Genomic DNA, 18,633 nt, shown 5'->3' with positions numbered 1-18,633 from the left:
TTTTTTCGGGGTAGTCGCACCCAGGTTGGCTTTTGCCACATTCACAGAAATTATTGCTTTCAAAGCTGTCAAATAAGTTGCAAAGAAATTGGCAAATCCTGTCCCTAACAGAGATGCCCCAAGTCTTCCTTGCTAGATCTTTTCCTACAAAAATCCAGCTAAATTTTATTACCGCCAAAGGTAGTGGAAAAAAAAAAAGTGAAAAAAGAATAACTCCATTTGTATTTAAAATTAACTAAACTATGGATTAATCCTCACAATCATAAAACTGAAAACTGAAAGTAGGCATGCAGACAGGGATAAGACAAAATTCAGTGCATCCATGCCCCCAGGCACAAGTACTCAACACTCTCTGAATGTGAAGTCATTTATGAAGTCCTTTACAACATGCAGTCAAAGAGGTTAATTGAAAAATTTCTTAATGTCATTATGAAAGAACTAGATTAACCCAAGTTAATTCACTTTATTGTTCAAAATAAAGAGGAATAAGCATTGAACTCACTTGCAAATTTGGGGCATGAATTAGGGGTGAGATGTTGTCTTTAAGGACTCTGCCAGTTTAATTAAGATATGGAAAATTACTTATTGTTCTTCACCACTAAAGTGCTAGGAATTAACAGCCAAATGTGATGCCTGTGCCTTTCATATCTCTACCATGTGTTTGTTTGTTTAATACCCATAAGACTACATCATTAAACCTCAAGCACTGATTTCACTAATTCAGCACAAGGGCTACATGCTACAGCAGCAAACACCTTTCCGAGTCAATCATAATTGAACAGCTGGATGTAAAATGCAATATTATTTTTAGGCTCATCTCTAACTTTGACTTCAAACCACAAGCCCTGTTTTCCTCCCAAACAAAACACCTTCCTATCTTTGTAATACATCCCCTAAATGTAGCGGGAGCACATGGGCGGCGTGTGGCGTATTTTATACACTTTATCGGTGCCTTCCAATTAGAGACGCTACAACTGCCAACATTGCTGCACTGCTCTTGTCTTAGTGAAACATAACACAGGTTGTTTGTTTTCCTTTAGGAAGTATTACTTAAGAGAGCAGCAGACCTTGTTGAAGCCCTATATGGGATGCCCCATAACAACCAGGTAGGTCAGCAGCACGCTCTTTGTTCCCACGCCGACACGTGTAGATCAATACCTGCTCTGTGCAGGGCTGGCAGAGCATCAGCACGTTGCCTTTGTACACAGCCAGGCTTTGCCAGCCACCTTGAGGGCAGTGTGATGTGATGCAATGCTCCGAGGGAAACGCTTCATCTTCCCCTTCTCCTCTCGCCGCTCGTTTGCCTATCAGAAATGACAATTAAGTGCGAGGTGCCAAAAGCATAAGCAAGCATTAAGGCAAGAGAATAACCTTGAACTGGGGCCAAAATATACAGTGACTAATGGGAAGTCCTAAAGAAATCTGCTCAGCCGAGTGGATCAGCTGTACTGTATTTTGCAAACTGCTGAAAATACAACTCCTGCCTTGGGCGTATAAAACCCGTGTGACGATTTTCACCTGGCTTCCAGTGCTGAACTGGAGTTTTATGCTAATTTCTTCCTTTCTTTATATTTACTGTGTTGAGGAACAATTGGGCATTGGAAGGAAAAACAGGAGGCGTTGTTGAAACAAGCAGCAAACCTCCCATCCTCACTGTAATTCCACGTGAATCTCTTAGGCAAATTTTTGCGCTATTGCGACTTGGAGCATTTGCACAAATCTGAGTTGTCAGTGCTTATTTTGTGTCTCTCTAGGAAATAATCCTGAAACGAGCAGCTGACATTGCTGAGGCGTTGTACAGCGTGCCCCGCAACCACAACCAGATCCCCACTCTAGCCAACACTCCCGCCCACACCGGCATGATGGGCGTGAACTCCTTCAGCAGCCAGCTCGCCGTCAATGTCTCCGAAACATCGCAAGCCAACGACCAAGGTAGGTGGGGTTTCAAGGGTTAATCCTTCACCTTGTTGGCTGCTTTTGGCCCGTTCGTGTGAGCTGATGTCACCGCCGTGTCCTCCCTCTCTCTGTCCCCCTAGCCGTGTGTCTGAGCGCGGAATGAAATGCTGTCTTTAACTTTTCTCGTAATATTTAATTCTCCCTGTTCTTTCATTTACTGTTATCATAGAGCATCTCCAGTGGGGGAAAAAAAAATAAAATTGGCAAAGTGTAGAAAGCTCTTTGTTATTCGCAGTAAATATACAGCGTGTATGGTTGGTTTATAAAATAATTATGTCTCGGTACCTCCACCTGGTTTTGGAATGTTTACACAGATAAATCTAATTTGATGTCTGTGATTTTAAAATACTTTGTTTGTAGGCATGTGTGACATATATGTTACTAATAAAAGTAATAGTTGATTTAATTTACCTGTTGTAATTGAAAATGCATGTAGCATATTGCATTTGAAATTAATTTTGATACTAATGAAAGGAGGGAAACAGGATTATTAGATATGTTCAAACGCATATTTTTTTTGCTTGCAACGTAATTAATAAATTGATTGCTCAGATAGGAACAAATTGTTGTTTAAAATCCTGATTCCGCTATGTTTCCTCTTCTAAAAAGATTGTCTTTTAATGCGTTTCCAAGCTAATAAGCCTTATAAAATTCTGTACTTGCTCTTGAATTAGTTTTCACTGATGGCTACACCTTACGAAAGCTTGTTGTTAGCATAAAAAATATCAATCACAAAATGAAGACCCCAAAACAGCCTTTTAAAGTAAATCACCGCAACAAAAAAGTTTTTCTTGTCAGCTCTGGCATTTGAAGGTGTGGAGAGGCTGAAAGTTCACGCAGTGTGTTGGTACAAAGCGGGACTCGAGCCTGTTGATAATTGCTCCTAAAGACAAACGTGAAGGCACCTGACACAGCTGGATCGAAGAGAGCTTTTGTTGGCTGTCTGTGCTAAGAGGAGAGACAACATAGAGTGCTCGCGGATGATTTAAGTAGGGTTGGCGTGATAAGGTTATCTCAAGCTGCAAGAGTTGATAGGGCAGTGAGAGACAACTCAGAGCAAAGCTGTGCAATCAATTAAAACTGTGTAATATATGCTGCATGAGGAAACCCCCCAGCCCTAAGTCTATCTTATAAAATAACATTATTTTTTTGGGGTGGGGGGGTTTCTAACACAGTAGGTTACAGTCGCAACACAAGCAGTGTTTCCCCGCGAGGATATGTTCCCAGCAGTACTCCTCAGCAGTCCAATTACAACACAGTCAGCAATAGCATGAATGGATATGGCAATGCCGGCATGCCCAATCTAGGTGTACCAGGTTCCCCTGGATTTCTTAATGGCTCCTCAGCTAACTCTCCTTATGGCAGTAAGTGTCTATTTTTGGTAACACATCATCATATAGATTCATATTTACTACAAAATCAACTCCTTGCATTGTTTTGATTTCCTCTATTGTCAGCTACTGGATAAAAGGAGGGGTGACTCTGGAGGCTGGACGTAAAAATGAAAATAATAAATTGATCTGTTTGTGCCAGAATACAATCTCAGATAGAGAAAAACAACAAAAAAAAAAATAGAACGAAAAAAACAAAGCAAAACAAAACAAAAAAAAACAAAATAAAAATTGGACTGCGCAATTTGTAACAAAAGTCCAACACAAAAGAGTTTGCCTGTTATCCAGAGAGTGGCCAAGCCAAGGCATTTCATTTTTATTTTTTTATATATATTTTTTTTATATATATATATATTTCTATATATATTTTAAGAGGCAAGGCCCTATCACTCTCTTTTTCCGTGTTTGCCGTGAAAACCTCAATCTGAGTCCTGATTATTTTTGCTTTATTGCAGTAGTGCCGTCAAGCCCTACCATGGCAGCCTCTTCGGTCACCCTCCCTTCAAACTGTAGCAGTACACACGGCATTTTCTCATTCTCACCTGCCAATGTCATCTCTGCAGTGAAACAAAAGAGCGCCTTCGCTCCTGTTGTCAGGCCCCAAGCCTCTCCTCCACCATCTTGCACCAGTGCAAATGGAAATGGACTTCAAGGTGAGCCCGATCTCTCTCAATTTTCTCTCTGCTGCCTTTTTTTTTTTTTTTTTTTTTTTGTGCTTTTTTTCTTCTCGGTGAGAAAGGTACCTGGCTGGATTTTTCAGTGCTCTTGTAGTGATGCAAAAGCAGGGGGAGAGATAGGGTAGCGTGAATGGTCTGCTGAGATTTTCAGGTTTTTAGTTCATTTTTGATGCTTGTATTACAGCAAACACCAGTTGTTTTCCTGGCATTTTCCCTTAGGAGTTTGTGCCTTAAATTTTAAGGGAAGACTGTATCGCGGAATGCCTCTTGGAGGGTTCGTGTACTCCTGGTGTTTTTTATGTTTTCTGAACACATTTCTGTGGATGTTTAAACCCAGCAGTGCTCTGGCAGGACAGAGTGGGATTTCCTCACTTTCTATAGGGTGCAGTAGTGATTTTAAGTATGTGAAGTTAATATAAGTCAGGTTAAGTCCTCACTCAGTGGACTAAGCTTTCCTGGACTAGGCAGCCCTGTATGCAGTGGTTTGCATGCTCTGGTGGTGTCAGCCCTTACTGTGGTGTTAGAGTGGTTACATCCCTAAATGAACTAAGTATTTTAATTAGGGAAGGAAATTTTAATATTTTGCCTTTTTTTTTTTTTTTTAATATAATCCATGTGATTTCATGTGGGCAATGCCAGGAACAACTGATAAATCAGTGGCAGAATGTTCATGGTCGTCTGCAGGATGTGGGGCGGGAGGAATTACGACACAATGTGAGAACAAAAACACAAACAAAGAAGTCACCCTAGAAAGGAAGACTCATGGCCAATTTTGCTGCTTTTAGGGGGGATTTTGGACTGCAGAAGGTGAGGCTGTAGGTGCATTAGGATCACTGGGAAGGTTTGTTTGCCTCTGGTGGAGTCCCAGTGCACAGTGTGGTAAATTGAGGCACTTCAGATCCCATTGAAACCAGGAAGGGTTGAGGACAGTCTCATCCCCGAGGTCGTCACTCCTCTTGACTTCCCCAGTTAAGCAGCAGCAGCGCAGGATTATTTATCCTTTGTATCACCATGACACCCATAATCCAACCAGGGAAACTGATGAGGGGGATTTAATTTGCCAAACCAATTCTGGACACCTGCATTTTGTAGGGTGCTGCAGATACTTTGGAGAGGCATCATCCCAATCCCACAGAGCTGTCTGTCCACCCCAAATCCACTCCAGCATCTCAAAATGAATATTCCTGTAGCTTGCTCTTAACTTCTTGGCCCAAAAAAAACATCTGAGACCTTGTTATGCACTCAGGTCAATAAAGAGCTGAGAATCCAGATGCACAAACTCATTGTAGCATGATAGCAAAGGAAAGGATAATTAAATTAACAGTTTTTTGCATATTTCTTTAGTGGAAGCTTCACCGTTTTACTACTGTAAGTAGAAAACGATATCCATATTCTTAGAAAAGATAATCCATTCATAAAATGATCCAGTGTCCTACTTTCCTCTTTTTGTAAGAAGACACTGGTATGAAAAGTAAATGCTGAAATAAAATAATGGAAAAAAAAAAGAAAAACGAGATAATAAAATAAATAATAAAATATAGACAAAAATAAAATTTAAAAATAATATAAATGTAGTAACATATGGCTTAGATCTGATGCAGGGAGATCAACTAATTGATTTTGATTTACTCCGATAAAAACAATTATTTAAAGATCTAAATTAAAATGATCCAGATTTTTGCCATTTCAGTGTGTGAATAAGGGTCTTCCTGTCAGGTTTTAGGTACTCAAGGTTTTAGGTACTTAAAATCTCTAGAGTACCTCAAAGTGGGGTTTTAAGGAGAATTGGGAGGGCTGAGTGCCTGCACTGAGCACCCAATGTCCCTTAGCACCTCCTCAATCCCCCAGTAATTGCACATCTCCATCCTCAGGTACAAAATGCTTTTTGTATAAAGCTCAGAAGATGACTTGGAATCAGCCAGTACTGATTTGTTAAATAGGTCATGAATTCAGCTCTTAAGCTGAGCCTAAGCTCACTTTGCACTAAGCTTTTTCATGCCCAGAGAGCCCAGCAAAGCCCTAACCATGCCTTCAACCCCTGATTTTTGGGTGCTGCAATCCACCCAGCAGAGTCGGTGTCATCCTTTTGCGTTTTGGATCAGCAGCTGAACTGAAAACAAAGTGTTGAAATTAAATAGATAATACATAGATAGATAAATAAATAATTAAATAAAAATTGTAATTTTCCCCTGTCAGCTGAACCTGAATAATTTTGTGTTGAGCAGAATGACCCAGAGAAGCAGACAGAATGTCCTTCTGGCCTGGTAATTAGAGCAGCGACTTCCAGGGTTGTGGCAAAAATAATTTGCATAATTTATGCAAAGTAGACAGCACCACAAGGTGATGCTTGGTATTGTGGGAATTAGGGAACTGACGTGGAATCACAGAATTCTGGAATGGTTTGGGTTGGAAGGGACCTTAAAGACCATCTAGTTCCAACTTTGGGCAGGTACACATTCCATTGGCTTAGTCCTGGCTGCTCTCCTGTCCTGTCCCAGTCCTGTTCTTATCCCAGGCTGCTCCAGGGCCAGTCCAGCCTGGCCTTGGACACTTCCAGGGATGGGGCAGTCACAGCCTTCCCTGTGCCAGGGCCTCAGCACCACCTCACCTCCCCCACCCAGGAGTCCTCTGTGAGGTCCTTCACCATCCCAGCAGAGGCACCGTCCCCTTTTCCACCCAAAGCTTTGAGTCAGCTCAGACTGAGCTCACAAAAGCCCCAAATTCCCCCATTCATCCCCTCAGAGCTCAGCCACTGCCTTGGCCTGAGCTGCAGCCAGGGCTGAGGGGCAGCACAGGGATGGGTTTGGCAGCTCCTTCCTTCATGAGACATCGTCAAGAAAAAACACCAACACTCCTGTGCTGGTACTTATCTACACTGCATTTGATGCATAGAGTTCATTAGGGAGTTTCTGCTTCTTCCTTCCTATTTTCTCAGTCATTTGTTGTCAGGGAACTCTTTTTAAAGTTTAATTAGTTGCTTTCTGGACTCTGTACAATCACCTTGAGAGTTTTCTGATCAGCACATTTTCTACATTAAGTTAAAATATGGAACTTGAGAGCTGCAGTCCAATGCAGCTGAAGTTTTTTTGGTGATCTTTAAGTACAGAGTCATTTTAGGGCAGGGTGTGAAGGAGCTGAGCGACAGCTGAGGAGATGTTAGGAATGGTCACATTCAGTCAAGCCAAGAGAGCAGTAAGAGCTCGTGGTCACTGGTGGTGACCATGCAAATCCTGCAGTTTATGGATAAGTAGGGACTTGGATAAGAATGGATAAGAATTCAGACGAGGGTGGTCCTTTTGCCCGGATTTGGGGGTTAATTGACCCCTCCCTGGTGGGTAAACCACTGCAGGGTATCTCTGTGTGGGAAAAATGCTGCTTGTGGTACATCTTAGTGGTGAGAACAGCAGAACTAAGCAGCTCCAGCTGGACCTCAGGGGGATTGTTTTGTCCCCTAACAAAGAGTTAAACAGAAGTTGAGCTGCCCTAATTTCTGGCTGGTGCTGATGTGACCCTGAGCATCAGGACACCTGAGCCCACCACGCCAGAAGCAAGATCTTGCTGCCTGTAAGCATAACCCCAAAACCCTCTGTGTGCTGTAGGACCTACTGCCCAAGAGTGAACATGGAGAAATCTGCAGGGGACACTTTTGCAAAGAGATCCAAGACACCTTCCAGTGGAAGGTGACCCTGCTCATGGCAGGGGGTTGGAATGAGATGGTCCTTAAGATCCCTTCCAACCCCAACCATTCTGGGATTTGATGATTCAACAATGAAGACAGAGGTTAAGGGTATAAAAAGGCAATCTGGGGGGATCTCAGGCTGGGGGCAGTGCCAGCCAGGGCGGATGTTTACTCCTCCCCCTTGCTGCACCCATGTCCATCGTCAGCCTAGGGAGGGCCAGCACTCAGAAGCTGCAGCTCTTGGAGGAGAACTCTCTCCCTGCTCTCCCCAGGGCCTGACTCACTCCTGTGAGTAAGCCTACAAAAAAGGGCTTCTGGGCTGGATCCAAAAAGCCACAATCTTGTTGACTCTGCATGACCTCCATAGTCTATGACCAGAAAGTCAAGTACTCACACGAATTTTTTAAGAGCAGGATCCTACCATGTGTGTTCCTTAGGGCAGAGAGTGTTTTCCTGTTTAAAACAATGAACATTAAAACTAGAAAAGAATTTTTTTAATGAGAGGCTACTGGCTCGCTGCAAAGTTGGAAGCACAATATGTGTTCAAAATTTGGTTTTCAATTGTAATTTGCTTTCTATAGATTGTGAAAGATATTGCTCTCTGGTTATAGGACTATAATGCACAGCAAAAGGCTCTCTATATTCTTTTAAAATTGCATCCTGCTTAATTTTCTGGTCTTTCTCCAGATGAAAGTATTAAAATTATTATTAAAAAACTCACCAGCTCATTTTTCTTTAAGAAGGCATTTGGTATCAATTTGCACAGCAGGAAGCTCAGTGCAGAAATTCACAATTGTCAAAGATTGCTACTAAAATAAATTGTGAAATGCACGTCTGGAGCACCAACCTTGCATCCCACCTCAGACTGTGCCACAAAGAGAGTTCAACAAAAACAGTTAAATTAAAGAATTGAGATAATTTGTCTTTACTCCAGAAAAATATGGCAGCAGATAATCTAAATTTTCACACAGCAGAATCATAGCATGGTTTGGGTTGGAAGGGACCTTAAAACCCATCCTGTCCAACTTTCTGCCATGGGCAGGGACACCTTCCACTGTTCTAAACTGCTCCAAGCTCCAGCCTGTCCAACCTGGCCTTGGACACTTCCAGGGGTGGAGCAGCTGATGGTTGAATTGCAGCACGAGGCACTTGAGGACATGGTTTAGTGGTGAACCACGACAGTGCTGGTTGATGTTGGGCTTGACCTTAAAGGTCTTTTCCAATATTAATGATTCTGTGATTCCATGACAGCTGTTCCTGAAAATGATCTCCTGCACCCCCAGGTCAGGTGCACCCCAATAACCAGACTGGCCTGGTGACAGATTTGCTGCTGGCTGAATCCCACGGGAGAAGCCAGACTGAGAGCAGGGGCTTGGCAGGTCAAACACAGGGTGAAGTCATCTGCTGGCCTGGGCTGATGAAGGGTGGAACAAAGATTTAGTGAAGGGCTGTTTTTGAGGTTTTTTTGAGGTGGGGGGGGCAGGCCTTGGCAGAGGCTGCTCAGGGAAATTTGGAGTCCCCATCCCTGCAGGAGTCCAAGGAATTGCTGGAGGTGGCACTCAGTGCTGTGAGCTGGGGACAAGGTGGGGATAGGGGACAGCTTGGTCTTGGTGATGTTGGAGACCTTTTCCAACATAAGTGATTTTGTGATTCTCTGAAAATGTGATGAGGAAACTGAATATTTCGGGTAGAAAGGCTCTCTGCCAATATAACCACTGTTCTCCAGTTAAATTTTGTAACTTCAGTTGCTGGTTAGGTTTATAACATAATTATTATGAATGTTGCGAAATTGTAACTTCAGTTTCGATTTTGACATTTTTGACGTTTAACTGGGGAGAAAAATGTCAGAGTTGGAAGACTTAATCCTGTTTCACAAACATCACCTAAGCTGTGTTCTAGAGAGGTTTAACTCCATCCAAATCCACAGAAGGCTCTGTCAGGGCCAGGGGCTGCTCTGGGCTCTGGGTGCAGCTGTTGGAGCAATGCTGGTCGTGGCCGTGTTACCTATGAAATGTGTACAGACCCAGCTCTTCCAAACCGTAAAGCTGCAACGGCGAATCTGGAATAAATTAATATTGTTGAAATTAATGAACTGAGAAATTGAAGTTCACATCGCTACACGAACAAATTTATTAATATCTGTTGTACATAAATTAATGAGAAATATCATTATGGCAAAAATTAAACAACACTAAAATTAAAGACTGTCTAAATTGTGCTTCTACCAAAGAGTTAACTAGGAAAAAAAATGGTTGTTGGCATCTCAGTCTTTTTCTGTTAAGAAACCCCAGGATATGGCTGGTCAGGGGTTTAAATATCATGTCTTTTTACGACGGTTGAGCTCTAGGATTGGGAGAAGGTTTAGAGTTCTTGGTTTTGGTCTTGGAGAGCCCTTGGCTTGCTCAGTCCTGCTTTTATCATGAAGAAGAATAGTGGAAAATGAGGTTTTCTGCCCAGGGCACGAAGTGGTGATCGGTGGGGCTGTCCCCAGGGGATGGGGACACAGCAGAAGAATTGTCAGGATCTGGAGAGAAGCTGAGCCTGGGGAACTGGGGATGTTGTGCCCGCAGAGCTCCTTTCTCAAGCAGAGGCTGTTTGGGGTGTGTTTTGCTGGGAGGAGTGTCCGTGGTCCTTGCTCTGGGGACATCGTGGAGGAGCCAGGCTCTGCATCCTCCCGCCTGTCCCGTGGTGGCTCTGAGCCCAGCGTGCCAATAACAGCTCCTTTTCTTCTCTTTTTTCTTTTAGCCATGTCCGGGCTTGTAGTCCCGCCAATGTAAAGTCACTTTTGTTTACCTACCGTAGCACCAAGCTGCAGAGGATGGGCTTAGGGGACAAGTTTAGTATATTAAGACATGCTGATGGAAGCAGTATCTTCACGCAGAATCAGCAACAAAATCGAAATGCTACAGGAAAAAATAAAAAACCCACAAAAAAAAAACCAACCCACAAAAAAAAAGAAAAAAAAAGACTTTGTTTAAAGATTTTATTTAAACTATTAAGAATCTACATGCAAAACAACCTACTTCTTCATGAACAATTCCATTTTATTGACTGAATTTTTCTCATATTTTCACATTTCTCAGTCCTGGAGAATAAGGAAAAAGCGACGCCTATTTTGTATAAAGTTTCTGATTACGTCTTGGCTATGTCTAGTACTTGCTATGTGTTGGGAGAAACTTTGTGGATGCACCATTTTGATTATCATGAAACACTGATGAAAAATGCCTCCGAACATTTTTCTGTACTCATAACTAGATTCACAATGGTTGTGTATCTCTATAATGTGAAATATTTTTTTGTGGTGGAAAAAAAAAAGGGGGCCAAGGAGGTTATGAGCCATCAAACTGGAAAAAAAAAAGAATAAAAAAAAAGGATGAATATATAATTAGGAAAAAAAAAACCACACAAAAAACCGGGGCGCGGGGGCGGGCGCGGGGGGGTTTATCGTTGCTTAACTTCATCTTAATGAAATGGAACTTTGTAACTTATTGTAGTTAGAAATTGTAACTTTGATATTGAATTCTCTTGCCTTCAACAAGCACACTGACAGAGAAAAAAAAAAAAGAAATTGCTACTGTCTGTTGGTTTAAAAAAATGAAAAAAATATACTTCCACTGCTAGAGCTTCCTGTTAAGCAAGTGTGATCTGCAACATTTTTTCAACTTTTGCTAGCACTGTATACTATTGCATTTTAGGCTACTGTGAAGTCTATGTTTCTTGTACCAGAAAATTGTCCTTTTGACTTCTAGATCCTTCTTCCCTAATGTGTTTTGTATGTGGTTATAAAATTGTAGACTTTTGTGATTTTGCCAAAGTTGTAGCTAAATATTTATACACTTGTCTTGAATTTTTTTCAGATCCACTTAAATATTTAGAACAAAAAAAAAAGCAGATTTTATTCCTTATGACTGCTATAAGGAATAAAATAGTCTTAACCATTGCAACACTTTCTTTCACATAAACACTTGCAGTCACTAAGGGAATTTATTTTGTAACATATCAACTATAAATATTGTATTTATCTTTGAAATTTTGTATATTGCTTTTCATCATTTTTTTTTTATGTTCTTGTATGTATTGGTTTTTGTCCTGGCCTGGTATCGTGATGCTGAAAATAGCATTAAGCCAAGAACTGTTGCCTTCATGTTTTTCTTTTAAATAAATCGGTGTCTGTGCATTTCATTTGTACTTCATAAGGTTGCTATTGTTTAGCCTTTCCATCCTTTAAATTTTTTTTTTTCAAAAATTCAAATTCATTGTTTATTTTTATATTATTTCTAAGTTATCAGAACAAATAATTTTGAAAGGAAAAGTCGTTTGTTGTATAGTCAAATCAAAATTGTGCCACATGGCTGTAATGAATACTAGTAGAATATGTGCATGTGATACAGCCACAGAAAAGATAAATCTATTTTGTGGTTGCATTTTTTATTTTATTTTTGTTTGTTTGTTTGTTTTCTTTATTTTTTAATTTTATTTTTAATTTTTTTTTTTTTAAGATTGTAAAAAGTCATTTTCAGCTGCCACCCATGACTTTGCCACATAGCTGAACTGTGTTTACTGGAAAAATTCAGAGGCCTAAAGTTTAAAAATAAATTCACTTCTGATGTTTTAATTAAAATGTTTGCCACATGAACTTCTCTGATGCCTTAAAAGTGAACTTCTTTGAAGAACTTTTGTGCTGTTTTATCACAGGCTTACACCACAATTGTTAATCACGACTTCATTTGGATGATTTCTGGTGTAAAAAATAAGGGGAAAAAAAAAGCACAATCCTGGTGTACAATTCTGCCACTCCTTTATGTGTCGATTTTCTGCTGCACTCTGCATTCTCCCAAACCCTGCTCTGCTCAGAACCAGGGAAGGTTTCACGGGAAATCAGGATCACACCGAATTTTTAATGTCTGGGAGTTGTTTATTTAGGTTTCTTGGGGTTTTTTTTTTTAGGGAACTTTTTGTAATCAACTCGTAGCCGATGGTACTTTTTAAACTGGAATGACCTCCGTTGTATTCCGTGGCTCTCGGTGCCAAATCCAGCCAGAGAAACGTGGAGTTTTTTTTATTTTTACTTTGCACTAAATCCTTTGCCAGCGCAGCACTGCAAAACACGTTGCAAACTGCAGCAGAATTCACCTTTTAACCAAAAAAGGAGGGATCATTTTGTTAATTATTATTAATTTTTTAAAATATTATTATTATTTTTGTAATTTTTTTTCTTTTTTGGGCAAAAATAAAAGAATGCACATTTTAGTCAAGCTTTTCTGAAAGGTTTAGAAGAAGGGTTCAGCGTAGCACAGCTCTGTGAGCACGGCCAAGGCTTGGCTAGGTGGGAAAGCCTGAGAAGTCACTTTGGAACTGAATTGCCTCCGTTATATTTTGTCTAAGTAAGGTTTTGCTCTAAAAAAAAATTTAAAAGAGGTCACGTGTACATGATAAGAAAGTCTGCAAGTTCCTTCATAAATGCAATCTGTTTGTGTTTTAGATTAATTAGTCAATGCACTCATTGCTTCATTGTCTCCAGACGGAAAGCTTCACTAAATGGTAGATTTTACTGTTAAAGACCCTACAATAAGATTGTTTTATCTGTACATTTTTTCATATATTTAACTGTATAAAAAAATGTTCATTTTACACAATATTTAATTAAAGTATTTCTTGTCTGTGAATTTCATTTTTAGTAATTTTATCTGGTTTGATTATTAAAAAAAGTGACGAAACACTAAACGAAATAATGCAACACCGGGGGTTTCATTTCTAAATATCAGAATTTTTATTCCTTTGTTATGAAAAAGCCCAAACCCTTGACGTGGTCTTTCCAGTTCCCTGGGAGGAGGATGAGGAAGGAGATCTCTGCTCTGCAGTGGCAATCACATGTTGCTCAGCCTTGGTGAAGTATTTATCCAAACTGCTTACTTTTTTTGAAGATAACTGCAGAATAAATCTTTTTCTTATTTAACCAAAACTGTTCACTTCAGACAGGCTTTTTTAAAGCAAAGGTAACAATAGACTTTTTTTTCGTTTACTATTTTAATATCATATTGTAAAAGTCTGTAAACAGGAAAAGTTATTTTAAACAAAGCACAGCCCAAATTTTCCATGTGGTGGTTTGACACAGAAGGTCGACGTGCTCGTCTCTTAACTGCTGAGAAGGAAGCAAATTCTCTTGCTAATTATAATACTGAGCACTAATATTTCATCCTCTGGGCTATAATATGTGCAATGCACATGTAATGGGTACAAAAATATATTTGTGGTGAGGTGGGCACACGCAGCCTCGGAGCTGGAGAGAGTCGCAAAGCTTGTACAGGTCTGAGTTCCCCACCCCAGCCACCAAATGTGCTCCTGTATCCTTGTGTGTGACCAGCACCACCAAAAAGCAGAGTATTTCCACAGGAATACGGCTCTGGCAGAGGAATGTAAGCGCCTGTGGTGGTGAAACAGGGAGTTTGTTCTGGAGTTTGATCCGGTCATTAATCAGAGGGCTGCTGACAACTTTGAGAGGGCACTCAGAAACTCGGAGCTCCAAAGTGAATGGATGGAGTGGTGCATGTGGATCCAGTGCCAAAGGACACGCTGTGTGTCCCAGCCCCTCCTCGGCTGCCCGTGGGTCAGGGATGGAGTGGGGAGAAGGCAAAACTCACTGCAGTCACAACCTACAGGAAAACCAGGATTTTTAACCATGCTTCCTTTCTTCTCCAGTATTTCCATAGTTTTATTGTCAAATGAAAACTGATTTGATGAAAAACTGGTGTTAAAGCTGCAGAACACTTTGGATTATTATTATTATTTTTATTATTATTATTATGCATTGAAAACTGTTCCAATCTGAGTGTGTGTCTGTGTATCGTGCTTAAAAGGCGGCATAATCGGATGCATCCTACTAAAAAATAAGCTGGTTTTTAGGCATGAAAGTCTGCACGATGCCTACTGGCACTTTTCCTTTTAGTTTTATTTCAAAGGTTTGAATAATGAGCATCTAAATGGTTCTTCTAACTTTCAATGCAAGGAAAATACAAAAGGAGAAAACCCACATATGACAATTCCTAGAGCAATCCACCACCTACGACACATCTGGGTAAGAGCCCTGCTGAGGAAATATGTTGTGTCAGCCCACAGTGAGTTTAGACACAGGAAGATGATAAAAATTCCTTAATCAAAACGAAGGAATAAGAGTCTCTAAAAGTACATGCCAATTATTGCAGAGCAGCTTTTAAAAGTCTTTCAAGCTTTTAAAGATTATTCAAAGCACTTGAAATAGGCTTCAATCTAATGCCTCATTTCATTGCATTAAACAGCCTAGTTAATAAAGAATCAATATATTCAAAGGGCAAGGTTATCTTTTGTCTATAAGGGGTGGTGTCATTCTGAACCTTTTATAGTTCAAATGCTGAAAAAGACCTCATGAAATCCATACTCATCAAGTGGGTCAACTAGAGCAATAAAGAGGCCTCTGAAAGAATGGCTGCACTCCTTTAAAACAACTATAAGTCTTATCTCCCCACATAGTCCTCGCCAGGCTCCGCCAGAAAATGTCAATTTCTCATCAAGACGAGAGTCCCGGCGATAATTTTTTTCCAGAGAATACACACAATTAGGAGAATGCAAAAGGCCCCACCAGTGATTTGTAGCTTATTATGTCACCGGCGGGCTGCGATCCGCCGCGGAGCAGATAATTAGGGCTGTTGATAACCGAGGTGTCAATAGGGCCCGCAGTGGGTTTGAATGCCAGCCCTTGTGCTGCGCGTCCCCTCGCGCAGATCGCCGCGCGATAACCGCGCACCCGCCGGCCCACACCGCCGCGCGGCCACAATTAATGCCCTGAATAAACCGCACAAAGGAGCGCCGCTTCTTTATGCTCCTTGAGACAATTCCCCGCTTTACCCTTCAAGGAGTTCTTTTATGCGCGAATAAGGTTGCTTTTAATGAAATTGAAACTCATCAGAGGAAATCAAAACCCTCAAATCAGATTGCAAATTGATTTTTTTTTTTTTTTTTTTTTTTTGGCCACTTGTCGTTGTTCGATGGAGTGCCCTAAGTTTTACAGGGAAAGGAAGAGAAAGCATCTAGTCTGGAGTCAGGGCGTGGAAACAACCTCTAAACAGAAGCATACAAAGGAGGGACGTTCCTCAAGTCCCACAAGTCATAAAAAGTTTTAAAAAGTTGTTGGTGTTCTTCAAAACCCTATCTTTACCCAGATGCTTCATAAAATACTAAAGTTGTAATTAAATGAACTGTCCTAGAACTTAAAATTGTAGAAATCAAATAATGAAACCCAAGCCATTTCCCTTTCTCATCTGCAATGCCAAATTTCATTTTTAGATGAACTATCAAATATAATTGTTCAGTGTTCAGGTCCAAAGTAACTGATAGAGGAGCTGAGACCTCCTGGCCTGGGACCCTGCCTCAGCTGGTGACTCACTGAAGCACTTTGGCCAGCTGGAATATGACAGTGACAGAGGTGATACAGTTGTGGCTCTATTTTATTTCTTAAATATTTTATTCCTTAATCATTTAAATAAAGCAACAGTTGCACGTAATGGTTTTGTTTTCTCTTTGTTGGCTTCATGCTATTACTGAAAGGACAAAATGAATTAAGGGGTGCAGTTAATTAGTCACAAAATTGTACATTTTTGGTGCCTACAAAGCTTTTAGAGGATTTTGGTTATGTGGCTCTTTGTTTGCACTTATCTTTAAATAAAATGAAGCTGTTTGAAAAATTATTTTGTAGCAAAAGCAAGTACTGAAGAGGAGTGGTGAGGGTGCAAGGAAATTATTTGAAGGCTGCTTTGCTTCAATCAGACAAAAATCACAAATTTCCTACTGTGTAAAATCTAAAATAGAAATATCAAGTGGAAAAAATGGAAACTGAGGCTAGAATTGGTGTGGGTAACACAGCCAGTCAAGAGTTGCCCTGTATCTACGAGGAAACATGGGATGGAAATACCGAGGGGAAGCGGAGAGAAGAAAGGAGGAAGATGTGAAAAAAAATGTACAATGAAACCCAATAAAGTTGTATTTAATGATCTCCTTCCTTGTGCCATGGAATTCTGTTGTGGAAGTGAGTTCTTGGGGTGTCTCTGGAATTGTTTGGGTTGGAAGGGACCTCAAATCCCACCCAGTGCCCCCCTGCCATGGCAGGGACACCTCCCACTGTCCCAGCTGCTCCAGCCCCAATGTCCAGCCTGGCCTTGGGCACTGCCAGAGATCCAGGGGTGCCACAGCTGCTCTGGGAATCTGTGCCTGTGACCCTTTTCCCCCTTAGGACAGCTCTAGGTCCAGGCTTTTGTGTCCACAGACATAAAAGAAGTTGTAATGAATATAATTAATAATAGCAATAATAATAATATAACCTCCAATAACCATTTCACAAGTCTGCTTGTGCAGACCAGTTCAGTCCATGGTGCTGCTTCACCTTTTTGGTTTATCTCTGTGTCTCAGAGTAAGTCATAAATCCAAAAATTGCTGTAGTGTCCCAAGGATCTCTGCAAGGACTTCCAAGATTTATCCTCAACTATTTCTTCACTTATTTTATCCCTTAAGCACAGCCTGAAAAACTTTGCAGAGGCCAAGGAGTGGGTAGGGACCAGCCAGAGGCTCTGAGGCACCAAGGGGTGAAGCCAAGCCCATGGGTGAGGACCCATGGACATCACAAATCTTTAAAAGTCTTAACAAATCACTGGGGCTGTTAAAGCCTGAGCAGCAGGGGCCCAAGGATATCAGTACTTAACAAGATATAAACATAAATGATGTTTTTTTTTTTAATTGGAAAGCTACTCAGAGATTTTTCAATGCTCTAAACCAGTATTAGCTGGCCCAAACCTGCTGAAATAATGTTTTACAGAGGTCCAAGCCAAGCCATCCTTGCCCACCTCAGTCCTTTTCCAGAGCTGTGTATCCCCAACCAGGGATTTGTCTGGATCCTTCAGCAGCTCAGTCCTGAGCAGTGACAGAGCACAGGAAAACACAGACTAAGAGCAGCATTTTAACAAAAATCGTATCCTGGAACAACATATTTAGGGCATTGCACATCAAGACTTTGAAAATACGCTGTTGGTGTTGAAAATTCTGTTGAAAATTCTGCTGTTGATGGTTGTAAAAGGCCATGACCAAGTAACTGGAATGGCTCAAAAATAATAAATACATAAATAAACACAGACATACAGAAATTAATAAATACAGTTGAGCCATTAGCTATATTTATATTAGGGATGTACACCAGAAATTTGCAATAAATATGTTTTAAACTTGGTTTTATTTTTTAAAATTAGTCTGGAAAGCAACTACCAGAAGCAAAGCTGTGCTCATGCTGGCCAGGTGCAGCCCCCATAAAAGAACCTATGGGAACTTTATCAAGAGGAGAGGTTTTTCTCCCCAGCTGTGATGGGGAGGGTTTGTTTAGCATTCTTCTGATGTCACAGAATGGTTTGGATTAGAAAGGAGCTGAAGCATCCCCCAGTGCCACCCCCTGCCATGGGGCAAGGACACCTTCCACTATCCCAGGCTGCTCCAAGCCCTGTCCAGCCTGGCCTGGGACACTCCCAGGTGCTGAGGTTGGCATTTCACCCACCAGTTTGGATCAGTGCAGAGGCTGCCGTGGGAAGGAGTTAAAGGAAGATAATAACGTGGAAAAATAATTCCGATTAAATGCAAAAGGGTTTTAGGCAGGTGGCACTTTGTGAGGTCATCTCGAGGTGGTTCAGATGATGGAGCTGGCAGGGTCCAGCTCAGCAGCTGCAGTCAGAGTTTTTGCAGTGACAAACTTGGTGGCAGTGATTTCAGCAATGGCAGAGTTGGGTTGGATTTTTCCTCTTCATTTCAATGTATTCCTCTGGTTCAGCTCAATGACGAACTCACTCAGAACTGAAAATATGATTGGGAGTTGGAAGAGCAGAAAATTTGTTTTCCTCTCCCTATCTATGAATAAAAAATA

The 18,633-nt window shown here is 41.0% G+C and overlaps 1 protein-coding gene across 15 annotated transcripts in view; it reads left to right on the top strand.

Moving 5' to 3' along the window:
- EBF3 (EBF transcription factor 3) overlaps window positions 1–13,369 on the top strand; it is a 130,320-nt gene extending 116,951 nt beyond the window's left edge. For 6 of the 15 annotated variants that reach the window (XM_072931361.1, XM_072931362.1, XM_072931365.1 and 3 more), the window contains 5 exons: window positions 1,041–1,106; window positions 1,755–1,932; window positions 3,132–3,320; window positions 3,803–4,000; window positions 10,449–10,604. In XM_072931361.1, the coding sequence (XP_072787462.1) occupies window positions 1,041–1,106; window positions 1,755–1,932; window positions 3,132–3,320; window positions 3,803–4,000; window positions 10,449–10,480 (663 nt within the window). In that variant the 3' untranslated portion in view covers window positions 10,481–10,604. Of the gene's footprint in view, window positions 1–1,040; window positions 1,107–1,754; window positions 1,933–3,131; window positions 3,321–3,802; window positions 4,001–10,448; window positions 10,605–10,786 lie in introns of those variants that run through there. The other 9 variants (XM_072931363.1, XM_030276637.4, XM_032749229.3 and 6 more) reach the window with 4 other exon arrangements.
- Window positions 13,370–18,633: the final 5,264 nt, after the last annotated feature.

The sequence above is a fragment of the Taeniopygia guttata genome, chromosome 6 (assembly GCF_048771995.1).
Source record: "Taeniopygia guttata chromosome 6, bTaeGut7.mat, whole genome shotgun sequence".
Classification (NCBI taxonomy): domain Eukaryota; kingdom Metazoa; phylum Chordata; class Aves; order Passeriformes; family Estrildidae; genus Taeniopygia; species Taeniopygia guttata.
This window is presented reverse-complemented; position numbering and strand designations above follow the sequence as displayed.